The sequence below is a fragment of the Sorex fumeus genome, unplaced genomic scaffold, assembly GCF_029834395.1.
Source record: "Sorex fumeus unplaced genomic scaffold, SorFum_2.1 ptg000111l, whole genome shotgun sequence".
In the NCBI taxonomy this organism is placed as follows: domain Eukaryota; kingdom Metazoa; phylum Chordata; class Mammalia; order Eulipotyphla; family Soricidae; genus Sorex; species Sorex fumeus.
This window is the reverse complement of record NW_026606168.1, coordinates 7728988-7754836: the sequence shown is the minus strand read 5'-3', so window position 1 is coordinate 7754836 and position 25849 is coordinate 7728988. Positions and strand designations below refer to the sequence as shown.

General features: G+C 43.2%; 1 protein-coding gene across 2 annotated transcripts in view; it reads left to right on the top strand.

Annotated features, from left to right (window-relative positions):
- The window catches only part of SECISBP2L (SECIS binding protein 2 like), a 66479-nt gene that overhangs the window by 19326 nt on the left and 21304 nt on the right, over positions 1–25849 (top strand). For both annotated transcript variants that reach the window (XM_056135418.1, XM_056135419.1), the window contains 9 exons: positions 3908–4137; positions 4425–4449; positions 4971–5086; positions 14090–14224; positions 17472–17552; positions 18229–18396; positions 18531–18672; positions 23312–23484; positions 24575–24707. In XM_056135418.1, the coding sequence (XP_055991393.1) occupies positions 3908–4137; positions 4425–4449; positions 4971–5086; positions 14090–14224; positions 17472–17552; positions 18229–18396; positions 18531–18672; positions 23312–23484; positions 24575–24707 (1203 nt within the window). The remainder of the gene's footprint in view (positions 1–3907; positions 4138–4424; positions 4450–4970; positions 5087–14089; positions 14225–17471; positions 17553–18228; positions 18397–18530; positions 18673–23311; positions 23485–24574; positions 24708–25849) is intronic.

Genomic DNA, 25849 nt, shown 5'->3' with positions numbered 1-25849 from the left:
TCTTGATCAGCACACCAGTAGTTAAGTGCCTGTGCTTAGGGGTGTGGTGTTTCTTGGGCCCTGCCATGCTGCTCATTTCTTGAACTTTCCTGGCTGTGCTCTGGGGTCTCCAGGGCTGCATCTCGTGTTGCATGGGGAAGGAGATACTGGTTGCATGTCAGACATGCTCCCCAGTCCCTGTATTGTCTCTGGCCCCGCGATTCTTAAATTTGGAGGATCGTCCATTCTATCTATACTTTGGGTCATTAATTTTTGGTCTGAGGGCTAATTAGTATGGATCGTTGATAGAATGAAACGTTATCGTTTAAAGGAATTTGCATCCAGTTTTACCTTTCATACATTTCCCCTGGAGCCCTTGCCGACAGTCCTCTTCCTGGCTGTGCAGGAAGTCCTCATCCTGCTTATTGGCCTTGTCTGCTGCCTGGCAGTGCAGTGCTGCTCAGTCAGTGATGCTGGCAGTCAACAGGGCAATGCCTGGAGCAACTTGGGGGTTAATAGGGTGTTGGGATGGATCTCAGGGCTACATGCGTGCCAGACGTGCACTCCAGCCTTTTGAGCTATCTCCCCAGTCCCCTCAGTTTTCACTCTGGAACACAAGCTTATATTGTTTAGTAGATGGCAGAGGAATTAGGCAAGCATTAATTACTTTTCAGAGTGATCCAACAGACAAAATTTAAAATGCCATTTACGTTAGAAACAAAAGAATTCTTGGACATCTTGTGAAGTTGATTAATTCTAAAACAAAGAAGTTCTCGTCTGGGGGCTGGAGCAATAATGCAGTGAGTATGGCCTTTGCCTTGCACGCGGCCAACCTGGGTTCCATCCTCGGCATCCCATATGGTCCCCTGAGCACTGCCAGGAGTGATTACTGAGTTCAGAGCCAGGAGTAACCCCTGAGCATCATTGGGTGTGAGCCAAAAAGAAAAATAAAAAAATACTGGTCTAAGAACAAGGACATATGTGGAGAAGAACTTTTCTTCTAGATAGAATACTTTAAAAAGCCTTCTTAATCCCAATAGACTTAGAATATGTAGCAGTTAAACAGAACCTAGAACAAAGTTCAGAAACAGCTCACATGTATATGAAAATACTCATGGAAAAAGGCAGTTACAGCATTACAGATTCCCAGTTTAGATCCCTTGTGAGTCTTCCCAGATGGATTAAGAATGTAAATGGGAAAACTACATATGAAAGAAAATGTAGGTGAATAATCTTTCCGACTACAGGAAGGAAGCTATTTCTGAAATTTAGAATTCCTGTGAAAGAACTCATTTTATCTTGGAAAAGAGTCTTACTCTGTGTATAACCAATGAAAGATCAGCATTAGGACATATAAAGAGTTGAGATGAAACATTGAGGAAGTGATCCCACCTGGCACTCAGTCTCCTGGACACAGTGCCAGGGAGCTAGAACAGCTTTCTGGGTTGTTAAGAATAGTACTTTGATTTTCTCATTTGGATTCTGGGAATATATCCAGATGGTTTCTCCCCCCGAAGGGAGAAAAGAGATTGTTTGACTAAAGCACATACACATTGCAGCACACCAATACAAACACTGAAAAATTCTCAGTGTCAGTAATAGGTGTTATGTCAAGACAGTCCGGGGCATTCACTCAGTAGAGTGGTGTGGACCCTTACATTGTAATTATGAAGAACCTGGAACATAATATTAGCACAAGTCAGTACAAATGCTTTATTGAAAATTATGTATGGTCAAACTGAGAAAAAGAGAAATTTGTGATTTGTTGGGTTAGGAGGAGATTTTATAAGATTTAAAAAAACCCCAACAATTCTTAAAATACAAAAAAAGCACTGTAGCACTGTCCTCCTGTTGTTCATCAATTTGCTCGAGAGGCCCAGTAACATCTCCATTGTGAGACTTGTTGCTACTGTGTTTGGCATATCGAATACATCATGGGTAGCTTGCCAGGCTTTGCCATGCAGGCGAGATACTCTCGGTAGCTTGCCAGGCTCTCCGAGAGGAGCGGAAGAATTGAACCCAGGTCGGCCAAGCTAGCCACATGCAAGGCGAACGCCCTACTGCTGTGCTATGGCTCTGAAATACAAAAAAAAAAAAAATCCAAAGAGTAAAGTTGAAGGGATACTAGTGATTGAAAATATTGGGAGAGAGATGTTCAGTCTCTTTAAGCAGGCATTACAAATTAAAATTTGTGATGAGCCATAATTTAATACTCAACAACTCGCAAAAATTAGACAATTTAGACCCAGGTAGAACTATTGTGAAGTATTTGGTGACTGTGGATTAGTGGAGTTGTTTATTTTCTGCTGTTGGAATGTAAACAGCAGAAATATAAATGTAAAAATGTAAAAGTTGTTTATTTTCTGCTGTTGGAATGTAAATGGTTTTATCTACCTCTGAAAATGACTTTACCAAGTAAAGTTGAATGTGCCATCCCCAGGAGAGATCCTCGGCATCCCATATGGTCCCCTGAGCACTGCCAGGAGTAATTGCTAAGTGCAAGGCCAGGAGTAACCCCTGAGCATTGCTGGGTGGGACCCAAAAAGCAGGGGAAAAAAACCCCTTGATGGCATTGTAGCGACACTTTCACATGCACATGTGTATCTGCTTAGGAGTGTTTATGACAGTATTCTCCTTAAGAGCAAAACCAGAACAACCCAGGGATTCCATCCACATGCAAAGACAAATACATTCTGAGAGAGGCTGGGGTGTGGCTCATCTGTAGAGCACTTGTCCTGCCTGCATGATACTGTGTGTTCAGTCCTTGGCACTGAGAAATTGCAAACAGAACCCCCCCAATACATGAGATGTGTCTCTTCGTAGGTATTCTCCATTTCGGTGACATTAATGAATTAATCACCTGTATCAGAATCTTAAATGTTGAGGTGAGAGGTAGCAATTCACTTACGAATATAGACAGTATGACTTCTTCATTTTAATTTTTTTAATTAAAAATTATTTTAATTGAATCAGTGAGATACACAGTTACACAGTTGTTGATGTTTGTATTTCAGTCATATCATGTTCCAACACCCATATGACTTCATTTTTAGGCCAGAGAGACCGCACTGATCTTAAGGCCCTTGCCTTGCATGCAGCAGACTCTGGTTCAATCTCTGGCACCATATATGGTCCCCCAGCACCTCCAGGAATGATCCTTGACCATTGTTGATTGTGGCCCAAATGCCAAAAATAGAAAAAAAGAAAAAATACGGATAGTATTTAATTTTTTAAAGTTAAAACTATAAAATCACATAATTTATCTAAAAGGAATCAAAAATCTGTGGTAGTGCTAGACAGGTAGAGACAATAAGTGTGGAATTCGGAATACAGAGCCTCTGAGGGAAGAAGAGGACACAGATGTAGCAGGGAGCACACAGTGAGCTTGAGTGGATCAGTGATGCTCTACTTAAGTGATGTAGATGATGGTGGTAGTGGTGTGTTATGCTTTTTTATTTTTTTTTGAGAGAGAAGAATATAAAGGATGAGTCCAAGGACCTTGAATATCTGAAGCTTGCACTCTACCAGCCAGCCTTCTCCCTAGCCCTTTACTGTTTTATTTTACTTCATTATTATTGTTTTGCTCTTTGGGCCACACCTGGAGGTGCTCAGAACCACTGGGGGGCAGGGGGGTATCCTAGGCTCAGCAGGGAATCCCTCCTAGCAGTGCTGGGGGACCAGGAGTGCAAAGCAAGCACTCAACCCACTGAGCTATTTCTCCTGCCCAGCCCCTTTATTCTTTTTCCTTCAACACTTGCTGTAAAGCTACTTGTCGGGCACATCCTAATTTCTGAGGATCACTTACTCTCTTTATTTGCAGAGTTATATATCTTTGGGGTTTGTTGTTGTTGTTCTTAATAATTTGGTGATTGTTGAACAAGAATTAATCAACTTGGTAAGGGACAGTCACGTTTTCCTCATCTTCTAGACTTCCCATCAGACATTGCTAACAAGTCTCTCTCGGAGAGTTCTGGCACAATGCTCTGGAAGTCCAAAGGCAGGAGGAGAAGAACTTCCCACCCTACTGCTGAGTCCTCTAGTGAGCAGGGGGCTAGTGAAGCCGACATCGACAGCGATAGTGGCTACTGCAGCCCCAAACACAGCAACAACCAGCCCACAGCAGGGGTTTTGAGAAACCCTGATTCCAGCGCTGGGAATGTGAGTCACGTTGCTTTGGTTTCTTGTCAGTCACGTTGCTTTGGTTTCTTGTCATCATGTCGGTGTTACCTTTATGTCCTTTGCCAAAGTGTCTTTTCATTAGCAGTTCATATAGTAAAAGTGGTTTAAAATGTACCTTGCATATTGTTATTATGAAAAAAATCCTTAGGAGAGCTTTTTTGCTAAGAATGTAATAAGCATGCTTCAAACTAGAGTAAATTATGTAATGTTTTGCAAATTGTTGACTTTCAGGCTAAAAATAATCGTCTCTTTGTTTCTATTTTTAGCACATGGACTCATCTATATGTACAGGTATTTATTTTCTGCATAGTAATTTTGCTACATTTTTCTTCTTTGTTCATGTCAAAGTCTGCCTTACAACCCTTGTAGCAAAAATCTTGCTGATGCGACCAAAAATTTAGAAATCTTTTAAGGTTCACTTTGATTTGAAAATACGGTTTTGCTGGTAAAATGGAAATGTAACTGCAGTTACTTAGAATTAGGACACCGCTCAAAATTTTGTTTTTGTTTTAGTGAAGCAAGGTAGTTTTTAATTGAGTGAAACTTGCTTAGAAAGATATGGAAATAGAGAAAGAGGGGAAATAATGTGTTCAAGAGAGAAAGTCTTCCCCAAAGTGGAAATAAGCAAAGAAACAGACAAGCAAGCAAAATACATGTTCAGGGGAGAACGTGGGCTTGAAGAGCAAGTGTAACCACTTAAGATTTTAGTATTACATCTATGGTGCCTGAATTTCAGTATATGAAGTTAGAGGACAATGTAGGTTTAAATGTTCTTTAAATAAATCATATACTTAAAATTTCATTTATTGTAGGTGGAGTAAATTGGTCTAATGTAACTTGCCAGGCAACTCAGAAAAAACCATGGATGGAAAAAAATCAGGCATTTTCTAGAGGTGGAAGACAAACGGAGCAAAGAAATAATTCACAGGTAGCTTGAATTTGGTTGGAGAAATTTGACTTGTGTGAGATGTTATTGTAAATGGTATATAAGTGGGTTTGAGGGATAGTTTCTTTTATTTCCTGATGTTCTTAAAGAATAAATTGATTTTTGTCTTTGTAATTTTAAGACCAAGGTGGGGGTCCGTACTATTAGACCACACCTGGCAAGGGATGGAATCCAGGAGCCTGTGAGCAAAGCTTACCTCTCTCTAGACCATACTGATTTTTTTTTTTTTTTTTTTTTTTTTTTTGCTTTTCGGGTCACACCTGGTGATGCACAGGGGTTATCCCTGGCTCTGCACTCAGGAATTACTCCTGGCGGTGCTCAGGGGACCATATGGGGTGCTGAGAATCGAAACCGGGTCGGCCATGTGCAAGGCAAATGCCCTACCTGCCTACCTGCTCCAGCCCCTATACTGATTTTTTTTTTTAATTTTTATTAGTGAAACACCATCAGGTACAATTGTAGACTTAGAAATTTTTGTGCTTGGGTTTTAGTTATACAATGATCAAGTACCCATCCCTCCACCAGTGCCAATTCTCTACCACCACTGATCCCAGTATCCCTCCCAACCCCCCCACCCCAGTCCACCCTGCCTCTGTGGCAGGGCATTCCCTTTTGCTCTCTCTCTCTCCTTTTGGGTGCTGTGGTTTGCAAAAGAGGTATTGAGTGGCAGTCATGTTCAGTCTATAGTCTACTTTCAGCATGCGTCTCCCATCCTGGGAGGATCCTCCCAACACCCTTTATTTGGTGCTCTCTACTGAATTTTTGAAAGTTGAATATATCCATGACTTTGAAGTGGCCGGACCAGAGATGTGGCTCAAGGGGTCGAGTTGAATCTTACTCTCTGGTTGCTTCCCCTGCAGCACTGGGGGATGTCGCTCTCACAACAGTATATATTTAAAACCAAAGAAAGGGACTGGGGAGATGGCTCAAAGGACTGGACTTTGTATGAGGAAGGCTTGCGTTTGAGCCCTGGCTAGCAGCCCTCAATAAAGTTACATAATGAAACAGCGGAGTGTGAATGGAGGGGGTCTACGTGTAGTGATATACCATCTAACCTTTCTGTGATTAAATATATTGTGATATTTTACTTTATCAAATAATAGCATCCAGTCTTGCTTCATTTGCAATGACTTTAGTCTCTGTATAGAATTTTTAAAGTATTTCGTTCTTTGCGTTTTGATTGGTTTGGGGTTTTTTAAGAAGTACCCAGTGGTGCTCAGGGTACTCCTGGCAGGAGTGGGCATCAAACCTGGATCAGCTGTGTGTAAGGCAGGCACCCTACCTGCCATATTATCTCTCCAACTCCCAAGAATCAGTAACATTTAAAATAGGTTTAGGTTCAGGATATAGGTCAGTGGTACAGCATCTGCTTCTCGTGTTTGAGACCCTGTGTTTGATCCATGGCACCACAGTGACAGACACACTCTGTTATAGCTCTTGCCTCTCCTCTGTTCCCCCACAATAAATTAGTAAGTAATCTTCATTATTACTCATTCCCACATTTAGCTTTTTAGGTATCTTGCCACTTTCAAGTGGAGTTTATCTTTCACAGAAGCAAGTGGTGGTGATTTCCTTTAGAGGTTTTCCTAAAAATTTCTTTATTCTCTCTTCATTGGGTAGAGTCTTCTTGGTCCCGTTCCCCCCCCCCAACCACTTATTTTTGGCCTGTAGAGCTTCTTTTCTTTCTTTTTTTTTGGGGGGGGGGCGGTGCTACACACCTGGTGATGCTCAGGGGTTACTCCTGGCTCTGCATTCAGGAAATCATCCCTGGCAGTGCTCAGGGGACCATATGGATACTGGGGATTGAATTCAGGTCAGCCGCACACAAGGCAGGTGCCCTCCTTGCTGTACTATAGCTCTGGCCCTGGCCTATAGAGATTCTATTGAGCAATCTTACGGTTCCCGTACATGTGATTTTTTTTTTCCTCTGCTCTTGCTGCATTTAGAACTCTCTCTCTTTGATTTTGCAGTCTCATTGTAATCTCTCTTGGTCTGTGTCTGCTTGGGTGTGACCTTTCTAGTCTTGGAGCTCCTGTGATGTACATATTCTTCTAGATGCTATTTTCTATTATTGTCATTATTTTTTATTTTTTTTTATTTTTTGCTGGTCTTTTGTAAGGTTTTGGTCAACTCTTTTGAGTCTTTGACGCTCACTTTCGGTTCTTCCATTCTGCTTTCGGCTTCTCTTACTATATTTCTATTCTTTAGTCGCTCTGTTCTTTAGCTCTTAACTTTCTCTCATACTCCGTTGACATTCCCTCTCTCATTTCAACGAGCATCTCTAGCAAGTACTTTGACGTCCTATTTCAGCTGCTTGCATTACTCGGTCGTGTTATTTCTCAGGCTTTTGTCTTGATGTATCTGTGGCGTGGATTTCCTCCATGTCACTCTGATGTCCGATGCTCTGAGAGAGGCTGTACAGGACCAGGGACCTGGGTTGTTGGAGTCTGGTGCCTGGCCCCAGCTGTGGCTCTGGGTCACGCAGGACCGGGTGACTGGGAGTGTTTATTTGAGTGCCCAGCATCGACTGTAGCACCTGGTTAGTGACTGGGGAGTGACAATTGTCAGTGCCTGGTCTCAGCTGTGGGAGGCCGAGACAACAGCCAGAGGTTCAAGATCACAGGTATCTAGTGGCAACACTGGGGAGCAGTTGAGGATGTGTAGTTGGAGTGTTCAAGGGCAGCTGTGTGAAGAGTCCAGGCGGTGACCACAGGACAAAGGTTGTGTGCCCAGCAGCACCCCTGGGTCTGGTGTGAGCAGGCCCAGGTCGCAGCTGAGGGTTCGAGGTCTCAGCTGCCTGTACCATTGTTGGTTAACTTGTGTAGAGATAGATGTCAGAGGAGTGAGGGCTTCAGTCCCGACTTGTGATGGTAAGTGAAGGGAGCAGAATATGGCATTGGGCTTGCAGGGAGGACCATTTGGCACTGGGGCGCCCTTTCTAACCAACTGTGGGAAATCAGCATGGCACTTTCTTTCTTCTTCTTCTTTTTTTTTTTTCTATTGAATCACTGTGAGATACAGTTACAAAGCTTTCATGCCTGGGTTTCAGTCATAGTGATCACTCACCCAACCCAGTGCACATTCTCCACCACCAATGTCCCCAGTACACGCTGCCCCCCGCTTTACAACTCTCCCCCTGCCTCTATGTCAGACAATTGCCCCAGTACTTTCTCTCTACTTTTAGGCATTATGGTTTGCAGTACAGATACTAAGAGGTTATCTTGTTTGTCCTTTATCTACTTTCAGCACACATCTCCCATCTCGAACAATTCCTCCAACCATCATTGTCTTAGTGATCCCCTCTCTATTCCAGTTCCTTCTCACCCAGCTCATGAGACAGACTTCCAACTATGGGGCAGTATTCCTGGCCCTTGTGTCTTCTGTCCTTGGGTGTCAGTCTCATATTAAGTTATTTTATATTCCACAAGAGTGCAGTCCTTCTATGTCTGTCCCTCTCTTTCTGACTTATTTCACTTAGCATGATACTCTCCATGGCCATCCACTTATAAGCAAATTTCATGACTTTCTCTCTCCTAACAGCTGCATTGTGTAGATGTACCAAAGTTTCTTTGCCCAGTTATCATTTCTCGGGCACTCGGGTTGTTTCCAGATTGGCGCTTTCTTTTTTGAGGCTACAGGACATTTGGGGCTACCTGGTGATGCTCAGGACTTCTTTCTGACCCTCTGCCCAATGATCCCTGCTGGTGGTGCTTGGGATCAAATCAGAGTTAGCTGCATGCCAGGCAAGTTCTTGCTTTAACCTCTGTGCTGTCTCCGTGGCCCTCGGCACAGTGCTTTCTGTCTATGGGGAGGGTGTGGTTTTGTTGACAGCACTCAGATGTGGACTGGCAGTGGTCTGCTCTGTGCTTGGAGAAAGCACTCTTAGTAGTTGTCTTGCAGTCCCAGCTGGTTCGTTGTTTTGCTAGGTGGGGGCTCTCTGTAGGAATTTCTTGTTCTGAGTCTGTTTTGGGGAAGAATGAGATTTGGGGTGGCCAGGAGCACTCCAGCAGGGTTCTGAAAGGTCCTGGGATGGCACCTGCTGCAGCCCCAGCTCCTGTGCGTACTCTGTAGTATTTTGGCCTCCCATCCCATTGAGGGTAAGATAGTAGGGTTGGGTGACGAATGCTAGACACAAGAAGTTGTATATCGATCAGTAGTTTTCCTTTTCAAGTTTTAGATAGCTTTCCTGGACCCCTTAAGTCTAATTAAGGAATTGGAGCTATTTGAATCGACCTATGGATGAACTGAAATAAGAATGTAACCAATGGATTAAATATAAATAGACCAAATACTTGGCATCCCTGAAGTCATGTACTCTAGAACCCTCACATTAATTAGACTGTCACGAAAACAAGCAGAATAATGTCCTCTTTCCTGTGGGTCTGGCAGACGTGAGTCATTGTTGTTTATGGCAGGCATGTGAAGCAATCTAGTTTTATTTCACTAAAAACAAAAGACCTAAACCAAGAATTGTTTATATAGATTAGATAATCAGAGTCTGCAAAATAACCTCAGCGCTGAAACTTGTGTTCAAAGTATAACTGCTAGGGCCATCAAACTTAACTTACTGTATCAGCACTATTGCTCTTATTACCTGTAACCCACTGGGGGAAAATAATACAGATATGGAAACAGACTTCATTACTAGTTAGGTATAGTAAAATGAGAAAACGGGAAGATTATGCAAATGCATATAGTACATTAAGTTTTACTTTGTTTTCCTGGAGCCAGATGTTGAACTCTGTTTTCTACTTCTGATGAGTTCTTTATATTTGAACTTTTGTACATACTTGAGTTTTGGCATCACAGAGTCTTCCTGTTAATTCAGTATATCTTTTCTTCTGTAATTTCTGTTGTTTTTAGGCTAAAGTCATCTAGAAATCAAATACTCAACAGTTTTTCTGGCTTTTTAACAATACATTCTTACCTCTGATTTGCATGTAATTTTATTCATTGATTAGTACCTAATAGTTTATATGCCTCACACTATCAGATTATTTTTGAATCTGTACCCTGCTGTTTGATTTATAATAATTTCAAAACATTTTATTAGCATTTTAATTCTTGATAGGGCATAGCCTGTATATTCTGACATAGCCTTAATCCTGAGCCCAAGCCTGACGCTTTTACCCAGCAATGCTTGGTGTAGTGGTGGGGTGCAGCGTGGTCCCAGAGACCTGCCTTGCCGTGTGCACGTTGTGTGCCTTGTCCTGTCTTCCAGGCCTCTGTGTTCATTTTTTTTAAATTAAATATTTTTATAAGTTAGTTCACAGTATTTAATTACATTTAATATTCAAACACCCATCCCACCGCCATGATACCCTCCCACCACCAAATTCGGGATGTTTCCATCCCAAGCCCCAAGCCCAGTCCCAAACACAACTAAAATAATATATTTTATATTGTCTGTTATGAAGAACTGCTGAACATGCTTACAAAGAAGTGTTCATATAGGAAACAGTGTGAAGATTGTTCTATTTTGGCTGGAGCCATTAAGACATTCTATAGGATATCACTGACATGTTGTTAAAGTTTGAGTGATGTGAGCTTTGGTACGTATATCTGAAAATATGTATATATGCATATATATATTTCCCTCTATGATTTGTTGCCTACTGTCTGAACCCCATCAAATGTGGTGTGGTAATTATGGAGAATGGGTAGGGAGTGTCTTATGATGGTCCAGGAATATGTTTACTCATATGGGAGGCTCCATGGAGCATGGCGGTGGTTGGGCTGTGGAGTTTTTTGGCTGCCGGAGCTGGGTCTCTTGGGGTGGGGAGAGGACTCTCACCCGCCTCTCCCATGGGGCACCCTGTGTAGAACAGCCTGGATCGGAGTCTGGTGGCATGATTATGGGGGCCTCGTGTTATGATCCCTTTCAGGAGAAACAGCCAGGGGTCTGGTGGTGGCCAGTGATGAGACTTCTTCTTCTTCTTTTTTTTTTAACTTCTTTTTTTTTTAATTTTGTTTCTCTTTCAAGAAATTTTATTTAATTTTTAATTTTTTTTTGTGGGTTTGGGGCACGTCCAGTAGTGCTCAGGCTTACTCTTGGCTCTGTGCTCAGGGGTCATTCCTGGTGGTATTTGGGGGGACCATATGTGGTGCCAGGGACTGAAGCAGGGACAGCTGTGCAAGGCAAATGCATTAATACCTCTACTATGTCTCTAACTCAGTGTGTGTTTTGTTTGGAGTCGCATTCCTGGCAGTGCTCAGGGACCATATGCAGTGTCACAGGGACCAGACCAAGGTCAGTCATGTGCAAAGCAAGAACCTTAACCCTTGCATTTTGTCCTTGCCCTATTTTTGGCTTTTTAGGGGTCACTTCCAGCAGTCTTAGGAGTTATGCAGTGCTGGGGTCTTGGAACATGCTCAGCATGTGCTCTGCAACTTGAGCTATCTTCCTAGCCCCAAGAAAGTGATTTTTACATTTTATTTATTTTAAATTTTATTTATTTATGTTGTATTTTGGATCAGCAATGCTCAGGGGTTCCCTCCTGGCTCTGTACTCAGGAGTTACACCTGACATGCTGTGTATGGGACGATGGGGTTTGAACCTCGGTCAGCTGTGTGCAAGGCAAATGCCCTATCCACTGTACTATTGCCCTGGCCCTATTTTTACATTTTAAAATGACTTCTGGGGGCTAGAGCGATAGCTGATTCCCAGCATCCCATATGGTCGCCCGAGTACCTCCAGGAGTAATTCTTGAGTGCATGAGCCAGGGGTAACCCCTGTGCATTGATTGCTGCGTGTGACCCAAAAAGCAAAAATAAATAAATAAAGCAACTTCTGAGTCTTGAATCATACTTAGAAAATCCCATTTCTGCAGGAGTAAGAAGAAGCTTGTCTCATTTTCTCTATCTTATTTATGTCTGATTCCCTACCCCCCACTCTCGCCCAACAGCTGAGTGATTCTATTTGGAGATCTGTTTATTTTATTTTATTTTTTTTTCTACATGGAGTTTATCTTACTGGATGGTACGAACAGGAGTTTTAGTTTATATTTTCCAGCTGGGTGGTAAACCAGATCACCCAATACTAGCTTCTTACCAGATTACTCACTGATGTGATATAACCATCTTTATCTCCTAATAAAATTCCCTTATATGTTGATCTCTGTTTCTGGATTTCCAGGTTTTCCTTTGAATTGTTTGTTAAATTAATTTGGGAGGATAGGTGGCCATTTTGATATGAAATCTTTCTGCACAAGAAAGCAGTACATCTATGTTTCTTTTTCAGTAGTTTGGTTTTCTGGAAATTACATATTTCCGAGTTTCTGTACGTATACATATTCTTCATATGCTTGTTCCTAGATTTCTTTCTCTTTTATTGAGTAAATGGGTTATGGAAGCTTGAGTCTTCTAATCCTTCTCATAGCATTCTCCTCTAGAAACCACTATTCAGCCGTTAAGAGTCTGTGGAGAGATAGTACAGTGGGTAGGCACTGGCTTTGCATATGGCTGACCTGGGTTCTATCCCCAGCATCATATATGGTCCCCTGAGAACTGCGGGGACTGGTCCCTGATATAGAACCAGTAGCAAGCCCTGAGTACTGCTGATTGTGACCCCAAACCAAACAAACAAAAAGTTTAAGAAGAATTAGATTTGCCTTATGACATTGATAATGATGCCATATAGCCTACTTTCTAAGAATAGAAAAGTCTATTAGCACATTTCTACCTTCACCTCCCCCTTTCTTTTCCCCTCCCTTTCTCTCTCCCTCTGTACCTCTCGCCCCTCTCCCCTTCCTCTCTCTCCCTATCTTTCTCCCTCTCCACTCCCTCCCTCCTTACCTCTCTCTTTCTCTCCCTCCCTCCCCATTCTCTTCCCTTCTCTCCCTCTCTTTCTACCCCCCTCCCTTTCTCTCTCTCTCTTTCTCTCTTCCTCCTTTCTCTCCTCCTCTTTTCCCCCTCCCAGTCCTTCCCACTCAGACCTAGTGGTCCTGGCACTCCTAGTGCGGTTCTCAGGTGTTGCTCTCCATGGTGCAGTGTGGCGTGGCTGGGGTCCCACGCAGGGCTACAGCCCACTGCACCATCTCTCCAGCACCAGCATGTTTCTTAGCCTAGTTGCTCAGCCTGGGATTACTCGGTGGCCACAAGTCTATGTCGTTATTTTGATATCGTCTAGGCTCTGTGTACCAGCATCTCAGTGTAGGGCTGTTTCAGGTTCTGCGTACTCCCCTCATTCTCCCTTTTTACCGGGGTGCTGTGATTTTCACACTGTTAATGATGGCTTTATGCGTATATTGTTCCAGCACCACGCCCAACACCAGTGTGCCTGCTGCTTCCACCCCCCTGCCCCCCGCCAGTTTCTCAAGAATGCCCCCAGACTTTCCCGCCCTTCTGGAACTAATTCTCCAGCTCTTGCATTTTTTAGGTTCTGTTTAAAATGTTAAGTTTTGGGTACTGGTACTTCCACTTTAGGAGTGTAAAGTTATCCATGGTGACTATAGCTAAATAATACTTGTATTATTATTATACAACATGTATTATAATAATTGTATTATTGTATTATATATATACTTGTATATACTAATATGTATAGTACACATAGCTGCTCGTTTTGCTTTATATAAAAAGGTAGACTTGTTCCCTTACTGGGCCTGTGGAGATTCACGCAGGTCCTTGGGATTAATAATTGTTCATTCTTTTCTAGTGACTGTTCACTGTTTCATCGTCTGGAGTAGCAAAAGCTCGTTAGCCCTTGTGCATGTGAAGGGCATCTGGGTTATTGGCAGTTCTGGTTGTTTCTTATGAAAATGTGTGTTAACATTTACCTCCCAAGGAACTAAACATCTTGTGTTAATTGTCACGTTTGTATTTTTCCTTATAATGGCTTTATCAAAAATTTTAATGTTTCATAGCAAATTATGCTCTTCATGGAAATTCCAGTTGTATACTTAGACTTTTCTGCAAATATATTGTAATTGAATAAAACATTTTCTTGAATATAATAAAATTGTTTTCTCTCTGGGCTTTCCTTAGGTTGGTTTCAGATGCCGAGGACATAGCACTTCCTCAGAAAGAAGACAGAATTTGCAGAAGAGACAAGATAATAAGCAGTTAAACCCCACTCAGTCTCACAGAGGCGACCCTAATTCTGAGTCTTTATATTTTGAGGTACTGCTCAAATTCTGTTTATAAACTGGTGTGGCAAAAGTTTTCATTCAAAAACTTGGTTTGTTACATTGTAAACAACTTATGAAAAGTACTTGCTATGTCTTTTATGAAATTTTGGTGGTGGAGAGGTTCTGCCAAACAGTGCTCAAGGGACCTGAAGCCACTCCAGGCCAGGTGGTTGGATGTTAGGGACAGAGGATGCAGTGGTGGGGACCCACCAGGCCACATGTGGTGGTGCTCAGGGCCCTACTCTTATTTATTTATTTTGCTTTTTCAGTCACACTTCGCGATGCTCAGGGGTTACTCCTGGCTCTGCACTCAGGAGTTACTCCTGGCGGTGCTCAGGGGACCATATGGGATGCTGGGAATCGAGCTTGGGTCGGCCGTGTGCAAAGCCTTATCTGCTATGCTCCAGCCCCTCAGGGCCCTACTTTTTATGTCTTGATACGTGGCTCCTCTATTACATTATAAATTACTTGTCGCAGTATTAAATAGTTTGTTTTTGTTGTTTGATCTAATGTCAGGGTTTTGACTGTTTGACTAGTTCAGCTTAATTAGCATTGCCAGTCAGGGGGAGAATCTTGAAGAAAAGAGGCTATTTCACTTTCATTAATTGGGAGTTTATGCCCTGATTGCAATATTTCTGTTTCATTATTCTACCACCCTCTGGGTTGCAGGCTTATTACATATGTAAAGTGCTCTGAATAATTCATTGAGGTGGAAGGACATGTCCTCCAGGTGGCTGCTGTGTCAGAGAGAGATAGGAGACTGTTCGCGCCTTAGTGTTGCTCAAGCATAGCCCTGCTTGGAAGGAGGAACGGGTCATTTTGAATTTGGGGCAACATAGGAACTACAGGGTTGATTTGAAAGAATGGGTAGACAAGAATAGCTGAGAGCAACACCAGGAGAATTACTCCATAACTTAGAGGCCAGCTGGGTATTCTAGGGGAAAGGACAATTCAGATAGAAAGGGGAACACCAAGTGGAGGGTGTTTGGAGGATCCTCCCAGGAGGGGAGATGCAGGTTGAAAGTAGACTGGACTGAACATGTTTGCCACTCAATGCCTCTTTGGCTGATCACAACACCCAGGAGGAGAGAGAAAACAAAAGGGAATGCCCTGCCACAGTGGCAGGGGGGGATAGGGGGATGGGAGGATGGGAGGGGAGGGATATTATCCTGGTGGTGGAAAATGGGCACTGGTGGAGGGATGGGTATTTGATCGTGGTATGACCGAGATCCAAGCACAAAAATTTGTAAATCTACAACTGTACCTCATGGTGTTTCACTAATTAAAAAAAAATAATAAAATAAAAAAAAATTAAAAAAAATTAAAAAAAAAGAAAGAATGGGTAGAATTTGGTTGTAATTAATATGGTAAGTCACTCAACTTCTTTGAGTAACTTGTTTTGATCAGCTCATAGTTTCTGTAAAATGGCTTAATAATTGAGCATAGAGTAAACAAAAATGGAGATGAATACCATGCTAAATGACCATCGTAATAGACTTAAAAGATTTGAGCATACGTCTCGAATATTGTATATGTGTGGCCTGAATGCATTGGTGTTTGATTGCTGGCATCAAACAAGGCGCGCGCGTGCGCGTGCACACGCACAGACACACGTAGTGTATGCATTTCAGAGGTCTGGTATTTGCATTTCACCATATGATGGGTTCCATGCATATACTTAGAGATACAGTTTTCATTGTTTGGAGAATATTGGTCAGGAAGTTTTTGAGATGGGCCTATAGATAGCTCGGGATAAAGCCTGCCTGCCGTATAGCCACGAAACCCTGAGTTCCGTCCTCAACACTGCTGCCTCTGCCTGGTGTCATCCTCACTGCATTTCCCTCTGAGATCTCTGGTGCCACAACGAAGTACCAAATGTCTGCTGCAGCGAGGCCGCATAACCCCCAGATAACACGATCGCCACCCACGTGTGAAGGCACCAAGTGCAGCCTCTGATCATGGAGCTGCCACCACCTCTGAGGGAAGGGATGGGGGAAGATGACAGTGATTATGCTGGCACATTCTTTCTTTGTACTTTGGGTGTGTGTGTCTGGGCCACCCCAGGTGGTGCTCAGGTTTGCTCCCTGTGGTGCTTGGGGAACCAGGTGGTGCTGGAGATAGATTAAGGGCCCCGCATGCAAAGCATGAACTCTGCCCCTTTGGGCCACCTTTTGTCTCAACAAAATCCCTTTTGAGTCTGTTTAATACATACATCTAAGGTGAGGAATTTTACTAATGTATTTGTAGATGAAGAGATCCAGAGGTGAACATATTTGACCTGTCCCTGTTGCTAATTACATTTAATAGGAAAAATTAGATTTTTTCTTTTTTTTTTCTTTGCCACACCTGGTGGTCCTCAAAGTTTGTTCCTGGCTCTTTGCTCAGGGATCATCCCTGGCAAGACCTGGGGAATCGTGTGATGGGACAGGTACCATAGCCCTCTGGAGTTACTGTCGCTCTGGCCCAGTGAGATTATGTATTCTCTTCAGATTGATTTAAGTTGGTGGGGCAGAGAACAGGAGCCAGAGGTGTACATAAGACCCTGGATGATCTCCAGCACTGCATGCCCCCTGAGCAACACAGGGGTGGGGGAGTGGGGGAACCTGTGCCCCTCAGCACTGCAGGGCAGTGCCACACAGTATTCTGGTGCCCTAAACTCGAACCGTCCAGTGTAGTTGGCCAAGTACTGCCGGGAGTGGCCCCTAGAGTTACCTGCACACGTTTTTGGGGGCCCCTCCAAAAGAATGACTTAAAATACCAGTACTAAAAAGTTAAAAATTCTTCCCCCAGTTTTCACTGCTGTTAATTAGAATTATTAAGTTTTTCTTAAAAGTTTATTGCTTTGGGGCTGGAGCAATAGCACAAGCAGGTAGGGCGTTTGCCTTGCACGCGGCCGACCCGGGTTCGATTCCCAGCATCCCATATGGTTCCCCGAGCACCACCAGGAGTGATTCCTTAGTGCATGAACCAGGAGTAACCCCTGTGCATTGCCGGGTGTGACCCAAAAAGCGAAAAAAAAAAAAGTTTATTGCTTTGAGGCCTGGAGAGAGAGTACAGTCAGTAGGGTGTTTGCCTTGCATGCACCCGACCTAGGTTTGAGCCCTAGCCTCACATGGGGTCCCCAAGCCCTGCCAGGAGAAATCCCTGAGTGCAGAGCCAGGAGGAAGCCCTGAGCACGATCAGACAAAAAGAAAGTTAATCTAAATTCTCTTTTTTACTTAAAATGTGATACTTTTCAGGATGAAAACAGATTTCGAGAATTGAATGAAAATGGAAATGCTAAAGATGAGAATATTCAACAGAAACTTTCTTCAAAAGTGGTGAGTAACTTTTGGGGCCAATGAGAGTGTGATGGAAGGCGCTTGCCTTGCACGTGGCTGACTCAATTCCCGGATTCCCATATGGTCTCCCAAGCACCACCAGAGTGTATTTGAGCACAGAGCCATCAGTAAGCACCTCTGTGTGTGGCTCACCTCCCCGCCCCCCCAAAATGATGAGTGACCTTTAAGAAAAATGGTAATTAACAAAATGGAACATTTAAAAAATTATGTTGAAAAATATTAAACATAGATCTGGGGGCAGCATGGTAGAAATATTAAGAAATATTAAATATTAAGAAACAGTTCAGTCCTTAATATTTCCTTCGTAGAATGAAAACACAGACTCTTTAGTTAAAACGGTAAACATAGAACCGTTAATTGACACTACACGATACACAGTCTGTACTAAAATACTGCTTATTTGAACAAAATTTACTTTGGAGCAGAGTTGTTTTGTGTTTAGTCCAGGATCCAGAGAAGCTTCCCCTGTTGCAGTCTGCTCTCTTCTTTTCCCCAGCCTGGAGCGGTTCCCGCAACTCCCTCAGTTCTCTAAGGCATTAATCCTTTGTTGTGTCTAGTCAGTTACACCCCTAAGCAACCCACAGTTTGGATTGTCTTTCCTTATGATTGGGGTTCTAAGGGATCATGAACATATTTTTCTGTTTCCCTTACTCAGTTGGATGATTTACCTGAAAACTCACCAATCAACATAGTGCAGACTCCAATTCCCATTACAACCTCAGTTCCTAAACGTGCAAAAAGTCAGAAGAAGAAAGCGTTAGCAGCAGCCCTTGCCACAGCTCAAGAATATTCTGAAATAAGTATGGAGCAAAAAAAATTACAGGTATGTACTCATTTATATGAACCAGTATCAGTTGGTAGGCTTGGACCAGTGGTTGAAAAAGTGAGTCGTCTTAAATTACCATATTTTCATACTACAGCAAAAAAACAACAAATGTTCTGATTGTTGCCTTGCAGGAAGCTTTATCAAAGGCTGCTGGAAAGAAGAATAAAACACCTGTTCAGCTAGACTTGGGGGACATGTTGGCAGCCCTGGAAAAGCAGCAGCAAGCCATGAAAGCACGGCAGATCACGAACACCAGGCCCCTGTCTTGCACAGGTAAGAACGTCAGAGAATTTGCTGTTGGGCTTTGTTAATGTATTTTGGATATTGCTAACCTAAATTGTATCTAAAAACAAGAGTCCAGAGTGTAGCTCCTCACCAACTCTGATCTGTGGCCCAGGAAGCCTCTGTTCTCGTGCTCACGACCCTCCGCCACACCCCTACCCCGACTGCCCTCCCTCTAACTCAGCCTTTCTGAAGGAGGGTCAGCCTTTAGAACAGACACCACTGCTCCAAGCCTTCTGGCGGCTGCTCCTGTCACCAGGAGTAAAGCCAGACCCAGGTACTCTCTCACCTGTCACCCTTCCTGCCTTCCCTGGCCGTCTCTCCTGCACAGACTGCTCTGGTCAGTTTAGCGCCCCCTGCTGTTAATGCCCAGCCCACGGCTGACTCTTCATGCTCCTGGAATCCTTTCTTGAGCTACCAGTATTGTTTGTTCTTTCAGGTCCTCTGTTGAAAATCCAGTGGCTTGTGTTTTGAGCAACCAAAATATTTTCCTTCAAAGTTTGAAACAGAAATCATAAATAGGACCGGGGACTGTAGCTCAGCAGTGGGGTCCCAGGCTTGATACCACCAAAAAAGTCCTAAGTAATTTGATTCTGCCTCTCTTAAATGATCCCATTTAAAAGCAAATGGGAAACTTGGGAGTTGTGATAAAGTTGCGTGTGTGTGGGTGAGAGAAAATGATTTTGGCTTTTTACCCACATAGTCATTTCTATTTTATCTAATCTCATAGAACTTAGAGCTCAGCAGCTCTAGTGCTGCATTGTCTCTTTTTATAGCCTTTGTTTTAGAGGATGAGGGATAAGATAAAAGAAAGGGAAAGACTCCAGTATAAGCTCTGGGGTTGGAGAAAAATTGAATTGTCTCTTTTTGCTGTTCTTGCTGCTTTTCTTGCAACAACAAAGTAACAGTGTAACTTTAGTTCATCTTATAAAGTATTTAAGCTTATGGTTAGTTGCCCATTTGGTATGAACATTAATTTTAAGAAGTTGTTGGTTAAAGTCATAGTACGAGACTGGGAACCTGGCTCAGAAGGGTAGAGTACATGCAAGGCTTCCATGTGGGAGGCTTCCAGGTCTGTGGCTTGCACTGATGGCCCCCTGCCCCATAACCTCCTGAGCAGCACTTGGTGTGGCCCCAATGGGCTCCTAATAGCATCGGTGTTATGTGACATTATTGGTAGACCCCAGAAGTGCTGGCTGTGAGCACTGCACTGTCAGGCCACTGGCAGTATCTCTGCCCCTACATCATTTGAGAAGACAAGGTAGTGCATGCAGAGTGTCTCAGTTATAATCTCTCAGTAGATACTGAGTATTATGGGAAGAGATAATAAGCCTGACTATTTTGATTGATTTAGTGTTACAATTTCGACTCTTCTAGAAAATGTTTATATATATACACACCGTATACATATAATATGTATATGTATAAATACATGTAGAACATGATGTTAGGAACTTGTAGAATGTTTATTAAGATATTTTTGTGATCTGGTTGGGGAGATTGGCTTATACCCAAATGGCTTATACACAGTTGTTTAGGAAAGAACAGAGTTTCTGAGGAGAATGAAGTATGCTGGCTGCAAGATACAAGGGGGGTCTTAGAAATGACTTCATATAAGATAGCATTTGGAATTGGCTTTAAACGGGAGTAGGATTCTTGATGGATAGATTAACGTCTAACCTGTCACCAGTAATTGTTTTGGAAAGTGTTTATTGGGCAGGCATTAACTATCTTGAGAAGTCCAAGAGAAGGATGAGACCAAGGCCTGAAAGGATTGTAAGAAGTTGATAGGATTTGATGATTTTTATTTTATTTTCCACCATTAGTGCATAGAAACAGTTTCAGGATGATTCCAGTCTTATTTGGAGGAAGACTGTAATAGTGAGAAAGACTATGATCCTGTTGGACAAGATAAAAGGCCCTCCCGTTGATCGTCGATTTGCTCGAGCGGGCCCAGTAACGTCTCCATTGGAGACTTTGTTGTTACTGTGTCTGGCATATCGAATACTCTCGGTAGCTTGCCGGGCTCTCCGAGAGGGGCAGAGGAATCGAACTCGGGTCGGCCATGTTGGCCGCGTGTAAGGCGAACGCCCTACCCGCTGTGCTATCGCTCCAGCCCTGGAAAAAGTATTTTGTTTAGAAGAATAGATGTTTTGCCTTGTATTTGAAGTGTTTTTTGTGGAGACCTGGTTATTTATTTTTTATTTATTTTGAGTCTCCCAATTAGTGTGCAGGGTGCTGGGGGCCACTAATGGTGATACTTGGCCAACCAGCCTGGTAGTTGAGTGCTGGGATGTGGTTTTTCCAGGGGCCCTGGGGAACTTGGGGTCTCCAGAACTATACCTTGTGAAGCAGAGATTGTAGCCAGGTCAGGCATGTGCTCACAACCCTGCAACCCTGCTTTTTCCGCTTGCTCCTACGTTATGTATTTACTTATTCATTCATTTATTGACCAACAACTTCATTGAGAAGCCGGAGAAACTAGGGCTTGGAGAGATAGTATACTGGGTAAGGTGCTCTCGTGGCTGACCCGGGTTTGAGCCCCAACACCCCTATAAGCTCATCGGGAGTAAGCCCTAAGCACAGCTGGGTGAAAAAACCGGGGCTGGGGGGGAAGGTAAAGAAAAGGGGGACGCTGACTTCATCTGCCCCTCAGTGTTGCTGTGGAAATAGGAACGATTGTCAGTGGAAAGAAAACTGGGGAAAAGTTAATTAGGGATAAAAGCTGTGGAATATTCATGCTTAGGGCTAGAAGAAGAATCAGAAACAAGGAGAGTGTAATGTCACAAACATTAAGGAATGAATTGAGGGAGAAGCTGTTGCCCCTGAAAATCACTGGAGTGCAGATTCAGAGCATTAAAATGCGGCACCTGTGGTGTTACATGCCACCTTGACACTGGCGATTGCAGGGACCAGGAAGGGGTGATGGGAAAGAATGGACTGTGGAACATGTTGGCGCTGGTGCTACAATTTGTGTTAATTAAACTTCATTGAAGTGTTAGTCACCAGTGGTATGTGCTGGCTTGTTAACAAGGAAGGAAAGGCAGTTTAAGGGGAAGGCCAGTCAGAAAGGAATTTCGTTGGTTGCCGTTATTCTCTGAGGGGTGGAGGTGCTTGTTTGGTTTCAGTACTCGGGGCCTCCCCGCACCTCATTGTCCATCCATAGGGAGGCTGTTTCTCCAGGGCTGCTGGGGACTGTTCTGGGCCTGGCGTCAAATCCAGGCGCCTGCTGAGCACGCACACTTTTTGTGCCATCTTCCCAGCCTGGTTTGCCTTTTTCTTTTCTTCTGTGAGATGTAAGTTTGTTGGGAATGGACTGAGTTCTAGAAGCACTTGATGCAAGAGGGAAGGAATAGGAGATCAGTCCAGAGGTGGGGTAAGAGCAGAGTGGATTGGGGCCAGGGACTAACTCAGAGACTTTCGGGGTTCTTGCTTTGTATGTGGGAGGCCCAGGTTTGATCCCCAGCACCACATGGCCCTGCCTCACTATTGCTGGAGTGACCCCGGAGCGCAGAGCTCAGAATAACCTCCAAAGCGCTACTGGGTGTGGCGACAGACTCTAGAAAAAAACAGAGTAGAGGATGGACAAGAATTGAGTGCTGAAAGTAGGTAAAGGGAGATACATGATAACCTTACAGTACCTGTACACAAACCATAATAACCAAAATGGGGGGGGGGAGGGCGGGCTGGAGGGAGGGGAAGAGGGGGGGAGGAGAGAGGGAGGGAGAGAGAGAGGGAGAGAGAGAAGTGTCTGTCATAGAAGTGTGTGGGCATAGAAGGAGGGAAATTGAGGATATTGATGATAGAAAATGTACACTGGTGAAGGGATGGATGTTGGAACATTGTGTGACTGAAACCCAATTATGGACAACTTTGTAACTTTATTCATGGTGATTCAGTAACAAATAATAATAAATAACATTTTTAAAATAGAGATTGATGAGCCTTGGACAGGAGTAAGGATTCCTGCTGTCTCCTTTTTGGGGGCCTTTACATTTGTATTGGACTGTCTGCTCGGGAGATGGCAGGAATACAGCTCTGCTCAAGTAAGAAGATTGAGTGTAGAGAGAGCCTGCCTGCCGAGGGTTGGGACTAGCAGGAGAAGGGTATCAGGCATGAATAATTGCTCCGCGGTATTGAGCATGGCCCCGAGGGGGCCTCATAATTCTCCACTGACAGAGAGAAATGCGGAGAAAGATGCAAAAGGAAAGGAGTAGCAGATAAATCCAGGGGTGGGGTGAAGAGCGAAGATGGGTGGGACCAGGGAGTAGCTCATTGGGGGTGATCATTGTGTGTGGCACATTTAATAGGAATAAGGAGAGTTACAGGGTTTGGATGCTGCAGAGTGTAACGGTCCTGGCTGAGAACCAGACTCAAGGAACTACCATGCTTTGCAGATGCTATGGTAGACTGTTCTGGTTGGGGGCCTCTAAATTAGCGGTGCTTTGTCTTTCTCCTAGGGAGGCAAGAAAGATGGATGAAGGCTCTCTGAGGGACACTGTATAGCCATGACGTTCTGTAGCTTATATTTTTTCCCGTGAGAAGATGCTGGTCTTGTTTATTATTAGAAATTTTTGGAGTTTTTGATGGTGACTATAATAGTATAACTAATGTTCGTGTTTGTTTCCAGTGGTCACTGCAGCTTCGTTTCACACTAAAGATTCTGCCAATCGAAAGCCTTTAGCCAAAGGTCAGGCCTGCTTGACATCCTTTAATTCTTTGGACATTGCTTCCTCTTCTAAAGCAAAAAAAGGGAAAGAGAAGGATATTGCAAAACTAAAACGGCCCACAGCACTTAAAAAGGTAAGCCAAAATCTGTGTATGTTTATTTTTCAACATAGCTTTGTTTCGTGAAGGTAGTTGTGACATTGTAGCGGAATTCCAGGGAATGGTCACAATCATGCAGCCTTATGAGAGTTCATGTGAGGCTTGGGGAGTCATCAACACCAAGTACCATCCTGTGTTGAATAAGGTTCTGGAGAATGAATTCTTGAAAAACCACCACAGGACACGTTGGCTCCTAGGTCCCAAGAGAGCTCAACAGGCTAGGAGTATCTTGCACTGTTGGGGGCCCCTCCCACATATACAGCTCCACTGAGTGTGGCCCAGGAAAGGAGCATTGGACCCGAACCGTTAGAAATCCTGGATTTGAATAATATATTAGGTAGCTGCAAGCAGGTAGTTCTCATCCTCCTCTTGCTTATCTGTAGATCTGGAACAATAACTCTCTTACTCTCCACTCACTGTTGTTAAAAGAGGTGCAGAAAGAGGTATTCTGTCCAAATAATCGAAAACTACAAAATGTCAATCTAATGTGACTGTATGACCCAGTTTCTAAATCTTTCATGGCACCTTTTGTTATTGTTACTAATTCTAGTATGTCACCCAGGATTTGAAGTTTTAAAGAATCGCATAGGGATGTAATAGATGAGTTTTGACAGTTACTGGTTTTGGGTTTTTTGGTTTGGGGGGATTTTTTTTTTGACAGCTATAGAGTTTTTTATTGTGGATTCAGTTTGATTTTTGAGCCACACCCTGTAGTGCTCAGGGTTTACTCTTGGCTCTGTGCTCAGAGATCAGTCCTGGTGGGCTTGGGCAACCATATGGGATACTTGGGATCAAATCCAGGTCAGCCGTGTGCAAGGCAAGTAAGTGCCCTACCACTGCAGTAGTGCTCTGGCGTACCTCATCTTGAAGATAGTACTTCTTTCAGCCACAGAAAGAAGATAGTACTTCTTTTTGCCTGTGTTAAATTTACCATTTTGCCAGTCAAATACTTGTAGCCAACTAAACATACCCATATTTGGATGAAATACTGTAACTGTGTAAGAGTGACTATTTTATCACTCAGCTTAAAAATGATCAGTAATTAAAGACTGGCAATGACTTTTAGGTTATTTTGAAAGAAAGAGAGGAAAAGAAGGGCCGTCTGACTGTGGACCATAATCTTATGGGACCCGAGGAAGCAGTAGAAATGCACTTAGATTTTATTGATGATTTGCCACAGGAAATTGTTTCCCAGGAAGGTAAGTTCATCTGGTTGCTCCTTTCCACAGAGTGGCATGAGTATTTCAGTTGGTAAGTAGGTTATCAATCTTTTTGTTTCTAAGAGGATGGGTTTCATATTTTTTAGAAATTCGGGTTTTGAGAGGCTTCTTTTGAAGATATTTACTTTTTTCTTAAATTTTTATTGTGGTGTATATAAAAAGATTACAGTAGCGTTAATATTTGTGGTTTTGATGTTAAAGTTACTGCACCTTTACCACCACTAAAGTGCCCAGGACTTGCCACTCTCCTCTTAAAAAAATACATTTAAAAAAGTTCATGTGTGTATTTACAACAGTACAGTACTATTGTTTTGTACTTGAAGTGCTACTATTCCATGCCATCAGAGTGCCAGGATCCGTCCATGTCCATTATCTCCAGGCCTCTTTTCTCCACACCCCCTCAAGCGTCCTCAGTTCAGGTTCTACTGCCTGATCTTGGCTATTTCCACAAGGGATTGTCTAAAATTCTTACTTTGTTTCTTCATACTCTGCACATGAGTAAAATCATCTGGAGTTTGTCTTTTTCATTCTCACTGAAGGTGAGTTAAAATGAGCAAGGGGGCCAAGTGTTAGTTTCTAGTAGGCCTATAAACCATTTTTTGAGACTTCTTTAGTCCTGATTTTTCGTGACTCCTTATAATAATGACTTCAGCATGTGAAATCTCATCTGTAATGTTACACACAAAAAATTTACATGTTGTCTTACAGAGCACTATTGACTATCTTTGCAGGGCTATTTTTCATTGAGTCTTAGTTGTTGGCCTTTGTAATGAATTTTCTTTCTTACCATTTCTTGCCCCCTTCCTTCCGAGTCATTGCTGTTGTGACGACAGAGGTAGGGGTGGGGGTTGCACACATACCTAACTTGGGCTTACATGCCCTGGTGCTCACTGGGGGTTATAGTGCGCGCACACTTGGCTCACTGCTAAAACCTTCCTTCAGTAGTTTAATTATGAATAGTATTGTTTGTATTACCATGTCCTCCCAATACTATTATTCATAGCTTAATGCATCTCTCGGTCTGACTCCACACCCACTACCCAGAACAGTTGCTTCTCTTTACCAGTGTCCCAGCAACCCTGTCCCGTCCCCGCCCTGGCCCCCTGTGGGTTTGTACTCTA